Source organism: Mauremys reevesii, unplaced genomic scaffold (assembly GCF_016161935.1).
Source record: "Mauremys reevesii isolate NIE-2019 unplaced genomic scaffold, ASM1616193v1 Contig2, whole genome shotgun sequence".
Taxonomy (NCBI): domain Eukaryota; kingdom Metazoa; phylum Chordata; order Testudines; family Geoemydidae; genus Mauremys; species Mauremys reevesii.
This window is the reverse complement of record NW_024100826.1, coordinates 437,519-455,901: the sequence shown is the minus strand read 5'-3', so window position 1 is coordinate 455,901 and position 18,383 is coordinate 437,519. Positions and strand designations below refer to the sequence as shown.

At 53.7% G+C, this 18,383-nt stretch overlaps 1 protein-coding gene across 1 annotated transcript; it reads left to right on the top strand.

Annotated features, from left to right (window-relative positions):
* Positions 1-6,302: 6,302 nt before the first annotated feature.
* On the top strand, positions 6,303-17,274 carry LOC120393425 (maestro heat-like repeat family member 5). Its single transcript, XM_039517968.1, has 12 exons — positions 6,303-6,418; positions 7,493-7,683; positions 8,104-8,241; positions 8,401-8,518; positions 8,971-9,114; positions 9,506-9,682; positions 11,085-11,240; positions 12,310-12,432; positions 12,805-12,907; positions 13,394-13,468; positions 14,287-14,440; positions 15,985-17,274. Exons 2-11 carry the CDS (start codon positions 7,496-7,498, stop codon positions 14,397-14,399), a joined length of 1,335 nt encoding a protein of 444 aa, XP_039373902.1. The 5' UTR covers positions 6,303-6,418; positions 7,493-7,495; the 3' UTR covers positions 14,400-14,440; positions 15,985-17,274.
* The last annotated feature ends 1,109 nt before the right edge of the window (positions 17,275-18,383 follow it).

Here is an 18,383-nt window from a genome sequence, read left to right as displayed (position 1 = left end):
CATTTCTTGTCTCCTGGAGCGGGTCCGTTTCATCAGTAAAATGCTCCAGAGGTCTCAGCAGGTCACAGCTGGGAACCGTAGCAAAGATGAGCCATTACTTCTTGGGGGGTTAAATGCAAATGAGACCCGTTGCCCATCACTGACAGGGAAGATGTGCAAGGGGAAGGGACGAGTAGAAAACACCACGGCACAGAAACTGGCCCCTAGGTCCGAGGAAGCCTCATGTGGTAAAAGCCCCCAGCCAAGAGCCATGAGATCAGAGTTCTCTGCTTAGCTCTGCCAACGACCTTCAGTCTGACCCTGGGCAAGTGGCTTCGGGGCTCTGGGCCCGACCTCCACCCTCTGTAAACCAGGGATACTACATGGAAAAGGGAAATGTTACGAATGTTTTTTTCTGCTCCAGGGACGAAGAAGGAGGCGTCTGAGTCGCAGGGGAAGTGGGAAATAGGGAGCCCAGAAGAGCAGGAAGAAGAGCGTGCTCCCACCCCCTCATTACCAAGCAGCTCCCATATGACGATGGTAATGACGCTTTGTGACTGTGCTAATGGAAAGCATCCCCTGCTGTGTGTATTAATATCTCCTGGAGCTGGGATCTCTGACAGGAGAACTACCTGCCCCTTGCTCAGGGAGCTGAAAAGAAACACTCTTCAAGTGTGATCGACTCCATCCAGTCTTTATGAGTTTCTCTGGGTTGCTTGAACGAGGCCCAGGTTGACAAAGGGATTTAGGCACCTCAAGAAGTTCAGAGGCGCTTAGTGGGATTCGCAGAAGTGCCTGACTCAGGTGCCTGATTCGGATGCACTCTCCATGGGACACAGGCACTGCTGAAAATCCTACCAGGCCCCTCCCTGCACTTATAGGGGTAACCCACACACCTGCTGGGTGTGGTGTTCTGGCCCGTCTAGTGGCACCAGGACCACTTAGAGACAGAGATCAAAGGAGTCTGCTCTAGAGCCTTAGCTAACAGCCGGTTGGGTTTTAGCTCATGCAGTAGAGGCTCCTGCACTAAGCTCCAGAGGTCCCAGGTTGGATCCCATCTGCCAGGCATCTAGATGCATTCGTAACTCTTATGATTAGTGACAGAACACCCTGCAGCACATACAACACTCTGCAATTCTGGGAGCTTGTTACATGCCAGGGGGCTGGAGTATCTATGTGAGTGTGTCGCTCTGGTGTGCTCTACTGCATCCTCAGCTGCTGGCATCCAGGACAGACGGTGCTAATCCAGCCATGCAGGCCAGCTGCAGTAACACTCAAGAGGTGCCTGAGACACCAGGGCAAGGCCTTCAGCACCCCAAGCCCTGGGTTTAGGTGACCCTGGAACCAGGCCCCCTGCGGTAACATTGTGCCCAGTGAGTTCTGACCTTTGGGGGTCTGGCCCCAGAGGCCCACGGTTTGAGATTCTCCTCACCCAGGCAGACTTGCTCCTTCAGTCAAAGCTACTTTCTGTGCTGCTGGCGATTCCTGCCTGGTTTGTGGCAGCACCACACGCTGCGGGATGGGGAAGGAAGAGGCATTTCCATTTGGGCCCTGTTCTCAGTCCTTTCCTCGTAGATACTGTGGGCTGCTAGAGTTGCTGAGCCAATCTGCTCAGGCGCTCGGGGTGGGATGGGACATGGGGCAAGTTCTGCAGAGACCCCTCGGCTGCACTGAACAAGCAACTTGAATGGGCTTTGCAGGCCATTGAGGCTTTCTCAGCAAAAGCTGGGCTTCCTGGGAGGAGAGGCTAGAGAGGGAGGAAATGGGGTGGCCCTTGGGGTCCCAGCACTGGCCGAGAGGCTCCCATCTCTTCTCAGGCAGAGGGGGAGGGGGAAGCATATGAAAGACTGAGGAAACCTTGGCACCTGTTGAGGTTTGTTAAGAAAAGGGCTCAGCCGGGGTCTCCACGCTCACTAGGCACTGCCAGCCTCCCACGGGGACAGACTGTTCCAGGGCAGCTGAGCAATGGAAATACTCAGTCCCAACAAGCTTTGTCCCTCTTCATTGCAGACCCCCGGGGAGCAGCTTTCCTCAGCCCAGTTCCAAGCCCTGCTGATGAGAGCCATGAAGGCTCTGACAACACCCACCCTGGAGCAATTTCAAGCTGCAGAGGAAGAGCTGAGGACCATCATATCTCTACACGGAGACAAGATGGAGAGAGTAAGAGACTCCCGCCGTGGGGCAGGAGGATGCTGCGCAGAGAGGGGGAGGGGAGAATTTTCTCTCCTAGGAAACCGCTCCTGGGACACACGGACATGGTCTTTTGAAGTTTGGCTCAGCCCCTTTCCCTTCATCACTTGGCCGCGGGGATCCATGGCGTCAGGTGTTTAACGTGTTCTCTGCCCGCTGGAGCTCTGACACGTCCCTGAGGACAGCCCAGCCCCACTGAAGGGGAGCGATAGCCCCGGCTCTGGCAGCACAGCACTTACCTAGTCTACCCATGGGCCTCCACATTAGGCTCCAGGAGCAGACATGGTTTCCTCAGACATGCTGCGGGGCCTTGTTTTTCCAGCTGAAGGATCAGGAGGAATTTGGCTTTGCACTTTTCTCTCTCTCTCTCCCTAGCTCTGATCCTGTTGCCCATCCCCACAGCATCTGAGTACCTCCCCCGTGAATTAGATTGGCCTAGGGAGGTTTCTGGCAGACTTCATTTCTACATCCCCTGGGTAGGAGGCTCTCAGAGTCATTATTCCCCCTGATTAATGAAGCTCCACCGCCCTCCTGGGAGGTAGGAATTCAACCCATTTGACACCTGGGGAAACTGAAGCCCAGAGAGCTCCTTGACTTGCCCAAGCCTGCGCAGGTGGGGTTATCGAGAAAGGAATCAGGGTTCACATTCCCTACAGGCCTTTAAACGTTGCCTTCAGTCGCTCGGCCTGGAAATAGGTGACATTCCTGCCCTTCCCCAGATACCACCTGCCCATGGCGCGTAAGTGCAGACTTATTCCCCTCCTGGGCTTTGGCTTTCCTGGAAACTCAGAGACTAATAAACGAACACAATCCTCAGCCTGAGCTTCCTCCCCAAACCTGCCTGTTCCTGGGGTTTCCTGCAGGTCGTCCCTGTCTCTGGCCGAGTTCCCTGTTTCCAGCAGGTCCCAGCAGGAAGTTAACAAGTGGCCCCTCAATCAGCAGATTGATTTGTGTAGGGCTCTAACTCCTGCTAGCAGAACAGGGCAACAGAATCCAGCCACCCGGGTTGGAGCTCCTGCTCCTTGTTCGAGAGAGGAAAAAGCAATGACCAATTCCTCATGGAAGAGCCGTAGGGGGCGGCTTGTCCCTTTCGAGTCTGTCTACCCTGTGCTGCAAACTCTGCAGCAGGAGCCGTAAAGCCTGGCCCTACGGACTTGGGCTCCCAGGGCTGGCACTGTGGGGCCAAACGGCAATGCAGCCTCTTCTGGGCTTGGGCTGGAACTTGTTCCATAGCCTGAGCCTCAGGTTAGAGACCCAGCTCTGAGATTTGTTACGGCAGGTTTTAAAATCCTGCAGTGTAGAGGTTCTCCTTAGGGCTGGGGCCTGGAGCTGGCTAGCCCCGTCCAACTAGCCCTGCCTGCCATCTCTGGGATGGGCTCTGGGGTACATCAGCTGGGTCTGGAGCAGCGCTTCTCTACCTGGGACATCCTCAGGGCCAAGCAGGTGGTATTGGATGTGCCCCACACAACACATCTGGGGCCCACAATGGAAACTAGGTTGAGAAGCACTGGCCTGGAGGAACTGATTGTGCTAGAAAGAGCAAGAGGAAGTTGCAGAGATGGAGGAAAGGCTCCTGCAGGGAAGCCCTTTAGAGCAGGACTGAGAGCAGTTTGCTAAGGCAGGGAAGGCCCTGGGACATCAGGGGAGTTTGGGCTGTGCCCACGGTAAGGTTTTGGGGAAGGCTTTTGTGTGTGTTTCTGAGCTTTAAGGTGCTAAACCAGACCTCAGGAAGACTGGGGTTCCTGGACTTGTCAAAGCCTCTTTCTTGAGATTATGGAGGAGCCAAGATGGGCAACCGAGGTGAGAGGCGGCTTGCAGGGCTGCCAGGAGGGGTTACCTGGGAGGAGGCCACTCATTGATAAATCCATCCCTCAATTTTCTGGCATTCTTCCAGGTTCGAGACATCGTGGGATGTATCTTAATCTGGCTGGACAACGTCTGTGATCCCAGAGCCAGAAAAGCAGCGCTGAGGGCCACAGCCTTGCTGGCTCGTTCCCACCCCCAGGACGTGGTTCTGAGCTGTGTGGCACACACGCTGTCATCGGACAGGTAGGGAGTAGCTCTGTTATTACCTCAGGCCATTATTTCTCTTCCTGCTCCTACTGACAGGCCACAGTCTGGGAAGGGTCCGTTGGGCTCACACAGTTGGAGGGAGTTTCCTGCTGTGCAGAGAGCTGTCCATGCTCACTAAGAGGAGATGCCCAGGCCCAACCACTGAGGAGCCAACGCTCCTCCTGCACTCCCCAGGATGGAGAAGTGCCAGTTTTCTGGAGAATTCCAGCATTGTCCTGATTTCTATAGGTCACCCCACTTCCTCTCCCATCCAGTACAGGGCCAATAAATGACTTTGGGGCTCATTCCACATCCTTGGGTCATGAGGTCTGGCTGCTCCCTATTGTGTGAGAGAAGGGAGAGATGGAAAAGGCCCATGAGGTCCATCTGTCTGTCCCCTGGGGACCAGTGCAGGATTGGTACCTGTAGACAGTTCCCTATTTATTCCATGGCTGAGGAAGTGGCGAAAAAACACACTCATCCTTATGGAGCTGCACAGCAGAGGTAAATCTCTTAAGACAGAAAGTTCCAGCCCTAATTGTTGCAAAATAAATAAATAAATAAATAAAGAAAGAATCCACACATGACCAGAGCGTAAATGCAGTGCAGCCTGCCTGAGTCTGCAGACAGCCAGCAATAACAGCTCTGAGAGGGGTGAGTGCCTCTTTTCATCTCAAGATGTTGTGAACCCTGAGTCCTGCTGGTTATTGCCGATCACTTTGCACAGTCATCCAGCTGAGGTGTTTATAACACAGTCCCCATGTGCCTAGGGGCCGTGAAACCCAACTGGACCCTCGCCAGAGGTCAAAACTCTGGCTTTCCTCAGCATCCTCTGCAATGCAGTTCTGCACTGACCATAGACAAATCTGTGTCACACTGGAGAGCAAATTGAAGAGCAGCATGAAAGAAACTGAATTTCTTACCCAGTTCAGTTACCAGAGGAATACAGTGTTGGTTTTCATATTGATTTGTGTTTGAATTGTAAACCTTTCAGGTTTGAATTCCTTGAAGCAGCCCCAGTGCTTTGCAGGGTCTGTGCTCAGAAGCTACAGAAACTCAGCAGCGTTGGCACAGAATTTCAGTCAAGCTTCTGGAAGACCTTAAATCCAGACCATTTGCTCTTGGTTTGTCCAACCTAGTTCTCAGTGTCCCCAGGGCTTGACCACCATGTCCGACCTTCCTCACCAAACTTGGAAGTCAAATGACTGGAAGCCTTTTGGATCTATCTGCAGTCTTCCTCTGCAGATGCCTGGGGGGACCAGCAGTGCTTAGATCAGCAAGAATGGAGAGAAGAGAGGAGGGGGATTTCAGTACTAGTTTCCTTCCAGTTCTGTCACACTGGGCAGTACAATCTCCCCTTCCAAGCTCCCGAATCCTCTCCTGTCAGGGCATGTTCTGATTCAGTGTCCGACAGTAGCATTGAGCTGCTGAGAGAAACTTGGCCAAATGCTGGGTCTCAGTTACACCCCCAAATAGCCAGAGTAACTCCAATGAGGTCAGGCAAGTTCTTTGGGACTGACCCTAGTGTAGCAGAGCAGAATGTTGCACAGTGTGGTGGTCACAGTGTGGTGGTCACTCTGTGGTCAGTGCATGGTCACTGTCCTGGAAACAGCGGTGCTAGCTTCAGGAACAATAACCCATTAGGGGAAAGGAATAAATACAACCTTCTCTGACGGGACTTGCCCTGCCTCAGCCTCCCTGCACCAATCGGTGTCTCCTCTGAGAGACGCCTTTCCTGCCCACTTTCCAAGCCTCTCCCTGGGGAGGGCAAGAGGTGGCCAAGCAGGGAAGGTCTGATTTCTCTTTCTGAATCTGCAGATGTGCCATTGAGCTGTGGAAGGCCTTGGGTGAAGAACCACAGCTCCCCAGGGAGGTGCTGCAGCAGCTGCTGGACAAGCTCCAGCAGAGACGCCGGGAGGAGAAGAGCGGCAATCAGGGGCAGCTCCTGGCTCCAGCACGCCAAGCGCCATGCCTGCGGAGGGTCCCCTGGTCCCGTGGCTTCGGTGGAGCATCCGCAGGCGTGCCTGCGGGAGGTACACCAGAGCCGCAGGACCAGCAGACCCTCCGCAGGCACGTCTGCAGGAGGTCCACCAGAGCCGCGGGACCAGCGACCGGCAGAACGCCCCCCGTCACGTGCCGCCGTGCTTGGGGCGGCGAAATTGCTAGAGCTGCCCCTGGCGGCAATGTGTCTCTGGCTGTAAGTGAGATTTGAGATGTCACTTTGAGAAGCCACCACCACAGGGAGGATGGTGCATCTGGGTGTGTTGCGGGGGGAGCTTCACCCCTTCTTAGCTTCAGGCCACGGCTCCACTACACAATAAAGCCGACCTGCGTTACCTCAGCATACAGCCGCCACAGCAATTCCATCCCTTGTGTGTGTCTGCACTTTGCTGCTTGTGTCGGCAGTGCACGTCCTCAGCAGAAGCGCTCGTCTCGATTGTACGGTCAGGGTGGGGCATTGTGGGAAGGCTCCTGAAAGCCAGTTGATGTACACGACGTTGTGTCTACACTGACACTGCATCGTCGTAACTGCATCGACCTGGACTCTCTGCCACTTGGGGAGGTGGAATTATGAATTTGGCACCAAGGGGCAGGTCTGCCGATGGGAAGGAAATTCCATAGTTAGGGTGATGCTGGGTGAGGGGCCTTGCATTGACATAACTCTGTAATGCAGACCAGGCCTTAGTGTGTCCTGGCCACCTCCTAGCAAACCCAAGAGGTGTAAATAAAGTTTCGCCCAGGAAAAGTTACGGATCTGAAGTGGTTTATCTGCTGGTACCCTGGCTCTGTTGTCTTCTGCTCTAGGTGGCGCTTTAGTGAGCAGGTGCAGTTCGGGTGTCCTTTGAAGTATCCAGGTTTCTGGCTCTGTACATTGTGACTAGAAATCTTCCCACCAGGGGATCATGAGCTGTCCGGTACTTCTGACTGGGCCAGAAACACTGGGGCTATGAGAACGGATCTCCTCAGGATGGTTTCAGCCCGTCCAGTCATGGCTGGAAAGCCAAAGCACAGGGTCTGCACCATTAAGAGAAATAATGTGGAATAACATCACCCAGACTCTTCTGACCTTTCCGTAGGGCTCCATCCTGCTTCCGTTCCAGGAATGGGTGAAGGTTCAGGACCCTCCCAATGTCTCCTCCCCTCTGAGGAGCCAATCCTGTTTTGTAATAGGCTGGGGAGGAAATGAGACATGACAAAAGGACAATAGCGAATGGCAATGGGGGCAGGTGGCAGATTGGGATAGTTGAGTGAAATTCTTTCCCCCCTCCAGGCAATGAGGATCATTTACGAGGTCCTTTTCCTATGGGGATACCGAGAAGCCATCCTGGAAATGTATCCCCAGATGCTCATCCTCTGCGTCAGGCAAGTGCAGTATGTGATGGATCTGCACTTGCCAGGGACCTACATGGCCAGCACGACATCCAGCCCCGAGGAGGGATCCAGCCGCCTCGACCCCCTAAGGTAATGACTGAAAGGAAAAGGAAGAACAGATTTGTTCTGCTAAACACATGTGGTCTGTTCATGGCCATCATTTGTTTGGGTGCTAAAGTTAGCCCAGGCTCGCTTACACCAACTAAGGATCTGGCCCCACATGCCCACTTGAGTCCTGTTACCTGTCACAGTAAAGAATCAAGTATTCAACTGCATTGAGTGATGACATCAACCATCTTAAGAAGCTACAGTGTCACTAACTGGTTACAAACTCAATGAAACTGCAGTGTCGACAGGGCCCATTGGGCAGGGAAGCACCATGATATCACACTGGATCTATCCTCGGAGAGGCTAGCTCCTACTGTCCATGCTGTGTGTGCCAGGACTTGTGCAGATTTGCCATGCTTGGGGCTGATCTCATTATCTGACACTGGTATTTTTTATCTTTAGCATGTCGGTGGAGGCTGTGAAGACTCTCTTTTCAATGCCTGGATACTGGAAGGAATTTGCCAGCATCCAATTTCAGCAGGGTTGGGACATGATATCTTCACGATATTACTACTCGCAGGGTGTTGGCCTGATTGCAAGGTAGGAGCCCAAAGTTTCCTCTTCATTGGGTCTCTCTTGGGAATGGGATTTCCGTGTGAAATGTTCCTCTGTTCCAGGCTGCCATCTCAGCCCAGCAACTAGAGAGGAACTCTCTCTCCCCCTTGATAACCACAAGGGACTTTCTGCTTCATGTTCCAGAGCCATGATCGAGTTTGAGAACCCTCAGCTCCCTGCAGTCTTCAGAGAGGCCGTCACCATTGTCCAGAGTGAGAAGGAGGAGAAGCAGAGAAATATTGCCATGACTTTCTGCACTGAGGTGAGATTCATTAGTTGACAGGCACAAGACAGCCTTACAGCCAGCTAGCTCCTCTCCACACATGGATGGGCATGGCAAAGAGAGGGTGAGATCGCTCCTGGCTGGATTTGCCTAGATGGGATCATGTGACAAGAGGAGATGTTTCTCCCGTGCCCCAAGGCCATGCTTCTCTCCTCCCCTTTTCCTGGGGTTCTGCTTTCTTCTGCCCCAGGGGTCGCTCCATGGCACTCAATGGGGCCTGGAGATTCCCCTTTCCCTGGGGGTTTATTTGTGACTTGTGCATTAGTCTAAGTTCTGGGAATGAACCAACTGAAAGAGCAGCACCTGGCTCCCTACACACCACAGACTTTGTATGGGAGTAAGTGGCCATTTGGTCAAGATGAGTGTCCAGGGAACAGACCTCACAGGAAGATCTCTGCTCCTCAACCGGATATTGATTTGGCTCTTTCCAGTTTCTCCAGAGTCCTTCCATTGAGACAATACTGACAAAATCAGAGCTCCAGGCGCAGCTCATGGAATGGACCCAAGATAAAAATCCAGTTGTACGTCGGCTCAGTCTGCGAGGCCTTGGCAGTATTGTGCTCCAGCCAAAAAAGGTGAGAGGTGTGGATTGCCTGGGGGACCGAGGAAGCCGATGTCTATTGAATAGCTCAGAAATGAGAGCAAGATCCCCACACAAGCCTTGTTGTTTAACGCACAGCACTCAAATGTTGGAGGTGCTTTAGTGAGCAAATCAAGGCACGACGTGGTCCCTGCTCCCGTGAGCTGGTGCAATGGGGGAGATGCAATGGGGTGCAATGGGGGAGGCGGGTGAGCAAAGACAAAGGTTACAGTAAGCAGCAGGCAGAGAGTGACAGGAGAAGGACTTTGTGCCCCGTTGGGGGGCTGTGCCAGCCGTGGTTTCTCATAGGTGAGAATGGGATGGGCCAGCATATGCCCCAGGGTGTCACCCAGGATAGTAATGAGCTGCCTTCTTCATTCCTGCAGGTGCAATCGTTACGAGCCCAGCTGCCAGCGATCATGGACATGTTCTGTGACAGGGATGGAGTGTGTGTCATGGGGGCCATGCATAAAGCTGGAGACATCATCTACCTCCTGGATGGGGAGGGGCTTGGCTCCATCTCCCAGGACATTGCAGTCAGCCTTCGCCCCTTCATTGATGACGTAAGGCTGGGAAACACAGGAGAACCCCATTCCCCCTTGTCAAGGTTTCGTCCCCCACTTTGAACTTTAGAGTACAAATGTGGGGACCTGCATGAACACTTCTAAGCTTAATTCCTAGCTTAGATTTGGTAATGCTGCCACCAGCCAGAAATCAGTGTCTGGCCCACTTACTGTCCCCCCAAAACCTTCCCTGGGGAACACAGATCCAAATCCCTTGGATCTTAAATCAAGGAGAAATTAACCATCCCCCCTCACCAATCCCTGGTGAGTTCAGACCCAATCCCCTTGGATATTAAAACAAGGAAAAATCAATCTGGTTCTTAAAAAAGAAAACTTGTAATTAAAGAAACAGAAAGGTAAAAATCATCTCTGTAAAATCAGGATGGAAAATGCTTTACAGGGTACTTAGATTTATATAGCCCAGAGGAAACCCCCTCTAGCCTCAGGTTCAAAGTTACAGCAAACAGAGGTAAAAATCCTTCCAGCAAAAAGAAACATTTACAGGTTGAGAAAACAAACAGAAGACTAACATGTCTTGCCTGTGCTACTTACAAGTTTGAACATGAGAGACTGATTCAGAAAGATTTGGAGAGCCTGGATTGATGTCTGGTCCCTCTCAGTCCCGAGAATGAACAACCCCCACAACAAAGAACACAAACAAAGAATTCCCTCCACCAAGATTTGAAAGTATCTTGTCCCCTTATTGGTCCTCTGATCAGGTGTCAGCCAGGTTTACTGAGCTCTGAACCCTTTACAGGTATTAACCCTTAACTATCTGTTTATGACACCCCCACTCTGCCTGTCTCTGGTGCCCTTGTCGCTGTGCCATTGCCATGAGAGGGGAATCTCCTGCTCAGCCACCTCAGGTTCAAAGCTCTTACAGCAAACCTCCCCCCGCGCCGTGCTCCCCCCCTGCCTGCAGCCTGGCCTGGGGAGAGGGCCTGGCACTGGGCAGATGACCAGCTGTCTGGAAACACCGGCGCCTAAAGAGATGGAGATTCTCAGCAGGAAAGAGGTGGGTCGGGAATGGCCCAGCTCTCAGGGGCACCAAAGAGCAAAAGAACTGCTGTGTTTTGTAGCAGCACCTCCCTGAAAGGCTCCAGCAGCTGCTCCTCCCCTTCCCCAGACCGGTCTCCAGCAGCCTGATCCCTCCCTCTCCCCTCAGTCCTAGGGGTCTAGGATTCTGTGCTCTCCAGACAGACATTGCGTCTAGGACACCATGGGACTGCAGTCCTGCACAGCGTCTCAGGCTCTGTTCTGTACAAGATGTCTATGGCGCTGGCCTGATGGCCTCACAGCTCCCACGAGCCAAGTCAGTTAACAGGTTATGACTCTGTCGCATTATGCTCTGATCCTGCCTGGTTTTAACCGGGCTTCCCCACTCCCTGTGTGTCATTGCCAGGAGAGGGGCAGTGTGCGCTCCGCTGCCATTTTACTGCTTGGCAACGTGGTGAGCAGCGTGAAGGACCCGGACAAACCCATGGTGCAGCAGGAAATGATCCACTGCTTGGTCCCGCTGCTGCTGCATCTTGAAGACCAGGATGAGAGTGTGACACTGGTAAGTGCCACAGTCATGATTTCCTTAAGCCGCAAAGAACCAGAATCCCCTGGGGCCCCCACTCCATTCATGGCCAGAGCCCCTTGCCCAAGCAGAGTCTTCTCCTCCCTGCTTCACTCCATGCTGGAGCCTAGTGTCTCACCCATTCTCACAGCACACAGCACAATTTGGAAGAAAAGCCTTCTTCTGGGAAAGAGTCCTGAAAGGCCTCAGGCCTTTGGGCTGCTGCATCCAAAGGTTCACAACAAGAGGCAGCAAAAGAAAAGGGAGCATAGGTCTGTAAGTGCCCCTCGGTTCAGGGAGCTGATATCTGCCCACAGCCTTCTGGAAAGTGGGTGCAGCTGCCTTGACTTCTTCCCTGGAGCTCCTGAGAGAACTTCTCCAGGTCCCAGCTTCCCAGACTTCACCAGACATTGCCCTCTTTCATTGGGCCAACTGGGATGTGGAGGGAAGCCTGATCTGGGGCCCCTTTGCTCCGACTCTTTGGGATCCCAAAGCTGACTCACGCTCTCATGCAGTCTCTTTGCGCCTAAGGACTGAGCTGTGGAGATCTCTTATTAATCTTTCCAGGGCCGTCCATAGAGGGACACAGGGCCTGGGACAACACGCCCTACTCTGCCCTAAGCCCCACCCTCACTCCATCCCTTCCCCTAAGTGCCACCCCACCTCTTCCCACCCCTGCTCCGCCCCCCGCCCCATCCCTATTCCTCCCCTCCCCCCAACCCCTCACCCCCTCATTTCCCGAATGACACTGGGAGCTGGCGAGGTGGGGCATAACATAGTGGGACTGGAAGTTCTGCTCCTGGCCCCGGCATGGCCCACGTCCTGCATCCCCCTGAAATGCAGGGCCCCCCAAAGTGCAGGGTGCTGATCAACCGCCCCAAACCATCCAAAGACCATCTGACTCTCTCCAGCCAATTCCCTCTCCTGAGCACACTCCTGTATACAACAAATGACAGGAATCTCCACTAGCAGGAAAAGCAGGAGAACAAGGGACGGGGAAGGTCCCATGTCCCCCAGACTATCCCTCTCTCAGTGAGAACCCTCTTGGTCTCACCTTCTCTTGCAGAGATGCAAACTGACGCTTTTCCGCTGCACAGTGTTTCTCAGGTGGGCTCATTTGAAGACGCTGTTCCGCAGCATGGCCTGGGATGGCTCCTCACAGCTCCTGAAGTGTGCCTGGAAGTGCTTGGTAGGTCAATTCCTTGTGCCTTGAGAGTGGTGAATGGGGACTTGAGGGACACCTTTCTAACCCCACACCCTGAGTATCCATCCGCTTCCGTCAGGTGGGAGGACTCTATTCCAGGCTCTCTGCTGGTTCATTTCTGCAGGACTTTTTGAAATTTTTCTCCTCAACTGTCAGTCCTGCAAACTTTTGTCTTTGAAAATGAAAGCTGACATTCTGGAGAACACAATAGTAGCTCCAGAGAGGTGCTGCTATGGCGTATGGGCTCATACTGGCTGTTGCCATGCCATGGCTCTATGCTTTGGCTTCCCTGGACTAGTCGCTGTGGGAAGAACATGTCATTTGTATATTGTGCGTTTCTTCCTTCTTTCTTCCTAGATGCAGAACAACAAAAGCCACATCCCCAAATTCCTGTTCCAGGCTTTAGAGTACCTGGAAAGCTCACAGACAACAATCAGACATTCTGCAGCCCTGTTCATTGGTAAGCTGAGCAACTTCACTTGATCTTTTTTGAACTGCTTCCTTCAAAGTCCTTTTTTAGACTGCTGCTCTGTTCCCTCTGACAGCCCCATCCTGAAAGTGTGTGTGTGTGTGTGTGTGTGTGTATGTGTGTGTATGTGTGTGTGTGTGTGTGTGAGAGAGAGAGAGAGAGAGAGAGAGAGAGAGAGAAATTAACATGACTTCCAAGATGAAGGGAGCAACTTAGCTGTATCGACCGCACCAACTTCCCCTGCCCACAACTCCTCTTTGGCTGCGCCTTGGGGAAACCAGCATGATGTGAATTCAATCTCCTCTGGAAATCAGTCTTTCAGTGACTTCTAGGCTTCTGATGCTTTATCTAATGTGCTTTGTGAACAGACATAAAGAATGTATTTAATTTCCCAAGGGCGGTCTTGGGAGAAAGGCTGCATCTTTCGCAGTTTTCAGAGAAGGATTTGAAAAGTAATGAGATTCATTATCTGTCTAGGAAATACTATCCATCATTACTGTGACTTGTTGTCTGAAACAGTGAATGAAGATGGCATCTCCCGCCTGTATGAAGGTAAGGAAATACCTCTGAGTGTTTGTGCCTCTGTGAGAAGTACAGGGGTGCAGCACAGGGCCTGAACACAGGTTTGAATGTGTCCCTCTCTGTCTAAGGACAGTGTTTAAGGAAGAAGGATGGTTACGCGAGCTTTCATCGAGGTGCCACAATATGTGTATGGGAGCAGGGGAATTCCATCCCTAGCTCCTAGAATAGACGTAGCCTTAGAGCTGTGTGGGGAGACTGTCTTCATAAAGGTCAGAACGTCTCTAAAGGAAGGCCTGACTGAATTGAAAAGGGCTGTTGTTATTATTAAGGATGATGATGATGATGATGATGATGATGACAATTACCCTCTGTAGGGAAAGATTCATCACTTGCCCTCCCTGTAATGGAGAGATTTCAGGCCAGGGAACCAGGAAATCCCCTGAGTGCACATTGGAAACATCTTTTCCTGTGACCTCTTAAGGAACGAAGGCACAGGGCCACAAAGGATTTCAGTAGATGCTACGAGTCTAAATCCCTTTGCGGATCTGTGCGTAAATGTTGGATCATCTAACAGCTCTGCTTTTCTGTTCCATCCCAAGAACAGTTGCCCCCACCTGCCTGTGTTTTAGCGTGTGGAGGTGTGTATGCTGGGGGAGGGGGAAGTTACGCACGGAATGGGGTCTCCTCTCTGTCCAGGGCTATTTTGGGAGTAGCAGAGTTGTTGTTTCTTGCCCCCAGACTCTTGGGTAGCTAATAGCATGTGGCAATGGCCATCTGAAGGGGAGGTTTCCTAGGCATCAGTCACATCAGCACCATGGGGCTTTCAACCCGTTTCCTCTTTGTTTCAGCTTTTCAGGAAGTGCCTTTGATATCTGACAGGACCACAGGGCACATCCTCAATAGATATTACAAATGGCTGCAGAAGCTTGGAAATCTCGTGTCGGGTTCCACATTTGACTAGGGAAGCGAGACCGACACAGAAGACCTCTTTGTCCTGCTATGGTATGTACAACAGTGTCTTTGGAACAGGGACTGAACAACGAGGTGGATATCGGCAGATGACAGAAAATGATGTAGGTCAGTGAGGCATAGAGAAGACTTTGAAGAAGTTGAAAGGGATCTAATAAAGCCATGTGACTGGGCAGCACAATGGCAGATGAAAACCAGAGCTCACAAAAGCAGGGCCATATGCATGGAAAGCAGTGAGGTGAACGAGTCCTGCATATCACTGGTGTCGGACACCAAAGCACGGATGGTTGGGCCCAGTGGCTGGAGCAGTGGGGGTGGGGCCTAGTGGTCAGAGTGGTGGAGGTCGAGCCGAGGGGAGCCAAGGGTTGGAGCCGGAGTCAGGAGTCAAGAGCAGGATTGGAACAGGCTAGGACAGAGATCGGCAATCTTTCAGAAGTGGTTTGCCGAATCTTCATTTACTCACTCTAATTTAGGATTTTGCGTGCCGGTAATACATTTTAAAGTTTTTAGAAAGTCTATTTCTAGAAATCTATAATATAGAACTAAACTATTGTTGTATGTAAAGTAAATAAGGTTTTTAAAAGGTTTAAGCAGCTTCATTTAAAATTAAATTAAAATGCAGAGCCCCCAGACTGCTGGCCAGGACCCAGGCAGCATGAGTGCCACTGAAAACCACCTTGTGTGCTGCCTTCAGCACCCGTGCCATAGGTTGCCTACCCCTGGGCTAGGAATAGGGCCAGGGCAGGATTAATGATTCCCAGCCAATGGGAGCTGTAGCCTACAGACAAGAGAAGCTCATAGACAATCACTATCAGGGTTGGAAGAGTCCTCAGGAGGTCATTTAGTCCAATCCACTGCTCAACACAAGAGCGATCACCAACTAAATCCCCAAATGGCCCCCTCAAGGGTTGAGCTCACAACCCTGGGTTTAGCAGGACAATGCTCAAACCACTGAGCTATCTCCCAGGACAGAGACTCCTGGTGTGGTGCCTGTCGTGGTGTCGCGGCTGGGGGGCAGGGAGAGGAACGGCAGCACGCGGAGCTGCCTCACCCCACCCCAGCCAGGCAGAGCCGGCCTGGCTGGAATGCAGCACGCAGGGGCTTTAGTGCCTGTACCACGGGGCCCCCCTTAGCCCTACTCCTTTCATGAGTGCATCACTGCCCCACTTCTGCCCCATCCCCACACCTGTTTACAGGGCAGAACCTGTAGCTGAGCTCTGAAATCTCTCTCACTTTAATGAAGTTACTGCAGTCAGTTACCCCACCTTTGGGCTCCATGTCTGACATCTCTCCCCACTGCACAGAGCCCTACATTCACAGAGCTTCTCGCATGTGATTCCCTCACTCATCAGAGCCAGGCGGAGAGAGGAGAAATTCTCCCAGACTCCTTTATCCATTGCCAGCCCACAGGGTAGCGGAGGTGGTGGGGGTTGGGTTCTCTCTTTACGCAATGCCAGCTCTCAGGGAAGTTACAAATGAGCATTACCAAAGTGGGTTGGTTTTGTGCTGTGGAAAACTACCCTGCTTGAAAGGTTTGTTCTTCTGATTTGTGTTCCTGCCCTTTCTCCCTCTTACAGACATCTAGAGGCTAACAGGAGCCAACTGAGCCCACCACTGATCACATCTCTTGGGAGACGCCAAAGCAGCTGTTGCATGGGAAGGAGGAGACAGAAGAGGCAGAGCAGGATGTGCCGGGGTGCACCAGTCACACATAACCCCACAGTCTAGGCGGAAGAAGCCAAGCCCCTCCCCAGCCCTGCCGGACATGCTACACCACTGTGAAAGGGAGCAGCTCAGCTCAGTCTAGACAGATGCCAAAAATGGAGGATGCACATTGTAGGCTCCAGTCCAGAAGCAGCTGAAGCCCCTGACTGCAGAGCCCCGAGGTGCCGAGACCCAACCCCATCCCTGGGTGCCTGCAGACGTGCAAGGGAGCTCGCAGTCTCTGGGAGTTTCCCACGCTGGGAGCCCAGAGACCCCCAGCCCCATGGCCTAGAGACATCTCGTAGGAAGTAACCTGGGAGAACTAGCCTCTGTCATGCTGAGTGACATCAGATGTTCTGGTTGGATCCCCACTGACCTAATGCCAAACACATTGGCCATGGACAAGGCCCTGGGCTAGGACCCGGGAGGGAGTAACAAGGGCCTGGGTCCCCCTGCCCCGGCCACCATCCATCCTTGGGTGGCAGCCCACCTCCTCAACGTGCCACTAGACTATACAGTCCCAAGAAGAGGGGCAGCCATCTTGTCTCTGAACTGTCAGCCAAACAACCCTGCGCTGAAGGGCAGCGATATTGACTCTGGCCGTTGCACTGAGGGAGAGAGCAGCCATATTTTCTGTAGCCATCGGGCCACACAGGCATGAGAGACAGGATAGCAGCACAGACTCTGGTCTCTGGGCTACACAGCCCCACCGGAGAGGACAAACGCACGGACTCTGGTCGTTGGGCCACACAGCCCCGACGGAGAGGGCGGCCGCACTGACTCTGGTCGCTGGGCTACACAGCCCTGAGTGGGAGGGTGGCCGCACTGACTCTGGTCGTTGGGCCACACAGCCCCGACGGAGCGGGCGGCTGCACGGACTCTGGTCTTTGGGCCCCACTGCCCCGACGGAGAGGGTGGCTGCACGGACTCTGGTCGTTGGGCCACACAGCCCCGACGGAGAGGGCGGCCACTTGTACTCTGGTCGTTGGGCCACACAGCCCCGACGGAGAGGGCAGCCGCATGGACTCTGGTCTTTGGGCCCCACTGCCCCGACGGAGCGGGCGGCCGCACTGACTCTGGTCGTTGGGCCACACAGCCCCGACGGAGCGGGTGGCTGCACGGACTCTGGTCGCTGGGCCACACAGCCCCAACAGAGAGGGCAGCCGCACGGACTCTGGTCGCTGGGCCACACAGCCCCGACGGAGAGGGCGGCCGCACGGACTCTGGTCGCTGGGCCACACTGCCCCGACGGAGCGGGCGGCTGCACGGACTCTGGTCTTTGGGCCCCACTGCCCCGACGGAGAGGGTGGCCGCACGGACTCTGGTCATTGGGCCACACAGCCCCAACAGAGAGGTTGGCCACACGGACTCTGGTCGTTGGGCCACACAGCCCCGACGGAGAGGGTGGCCGCACAGACTCTGGTCGTTGGGCCACACAGCCCCGACGGAGAGGGCGGCCACTTGTACTCTGGTCGTTGGGCCACACAGCCCCGACGGAGAGGGCAGCCGCACGGACTCTGGTCGTTGGGCCACATAGCCCTGACGGAGAGGACAAACACATGGACTCTGGTCGTTGGGCCACACAGCCCCGACGGAGAGGGCAGCCGCACGGACTCTGGTCGTTGGGCCACATAGCCCTGACGGAGAGGACAAACACATGGACTCTGGTCGTTGGGCCACACAGCCCCGACAGAGACGGCGGCCGCACTGACTCTGGTTGTTGGGCCACACACCCCTGAGTGGGAGGGTGGCCACACGGACTCTGGTCATTGGGCCACACAGCCCCGACGGAGAGGGCGGCCACACGGACTCTGGTCATTGGGCCACACAGCCCCGATGGAGAGGGCCGCCATTTTGACTCTGGCCATTAGGCCAAACCACACTGAGGCTAAGGGCAGTTATTTGGTTTCAGCCATGGGACCTCGCCCCTTGACCACTAAGGCATCACTCGTCTGTCTCCATGAGAATGACCCCATGACATGAGACTTTCAGGGTGAAGATGCAAACATGAGCAGAAGCAAGGAGTGGCACGTGATCCCTCTAAGAGCTCCTCCCACTCTACCATTCTGGGAGTGTTTTATTGCCATCAATCTGGATCAGGAATGGATTTGAGCAATGGGGAAAGTTCTGGGGCAGAGTGACCCATCCGGAAGTGGGTCATGTGACCCCTCCAAGAACTCACCCCAGTTGGGGTGGGCCTCATCCCCTTAGGACCAGCCAGAGAGGGGATTTCACCAGATAGGGTAAGTGCCGTGGTGGGGTGACCTGCCCG

What these genes read in the sequence shown, in the direction of transcription:
- LOC120393425 (XM_039517968.1), top strand. Translation starts at nt 7,496, where the DNA reads ATGAGGATCATTTACGAGGTCCTTTTCCTATGGGGATACCGAGAAGCC. An exon ending in TTCGCCCCTTCATTGATGAC is followed by an intron (nt 9,683 to 11,084) that starts GTAAGGCTGGGA and finishes TGTCATTGCCAG; the next exon opens with GAGAGGGGCAGTGTGCGCTC. An exon ending in AGGATGAGAGTGTGACACTG is followed by an intron (nt 11,241 to 12,309) that starts GTAAGTGCCACA and finishes CTTCTCTTGCAG; the next exon opens with AGATGCAAACTGACGCTTTT.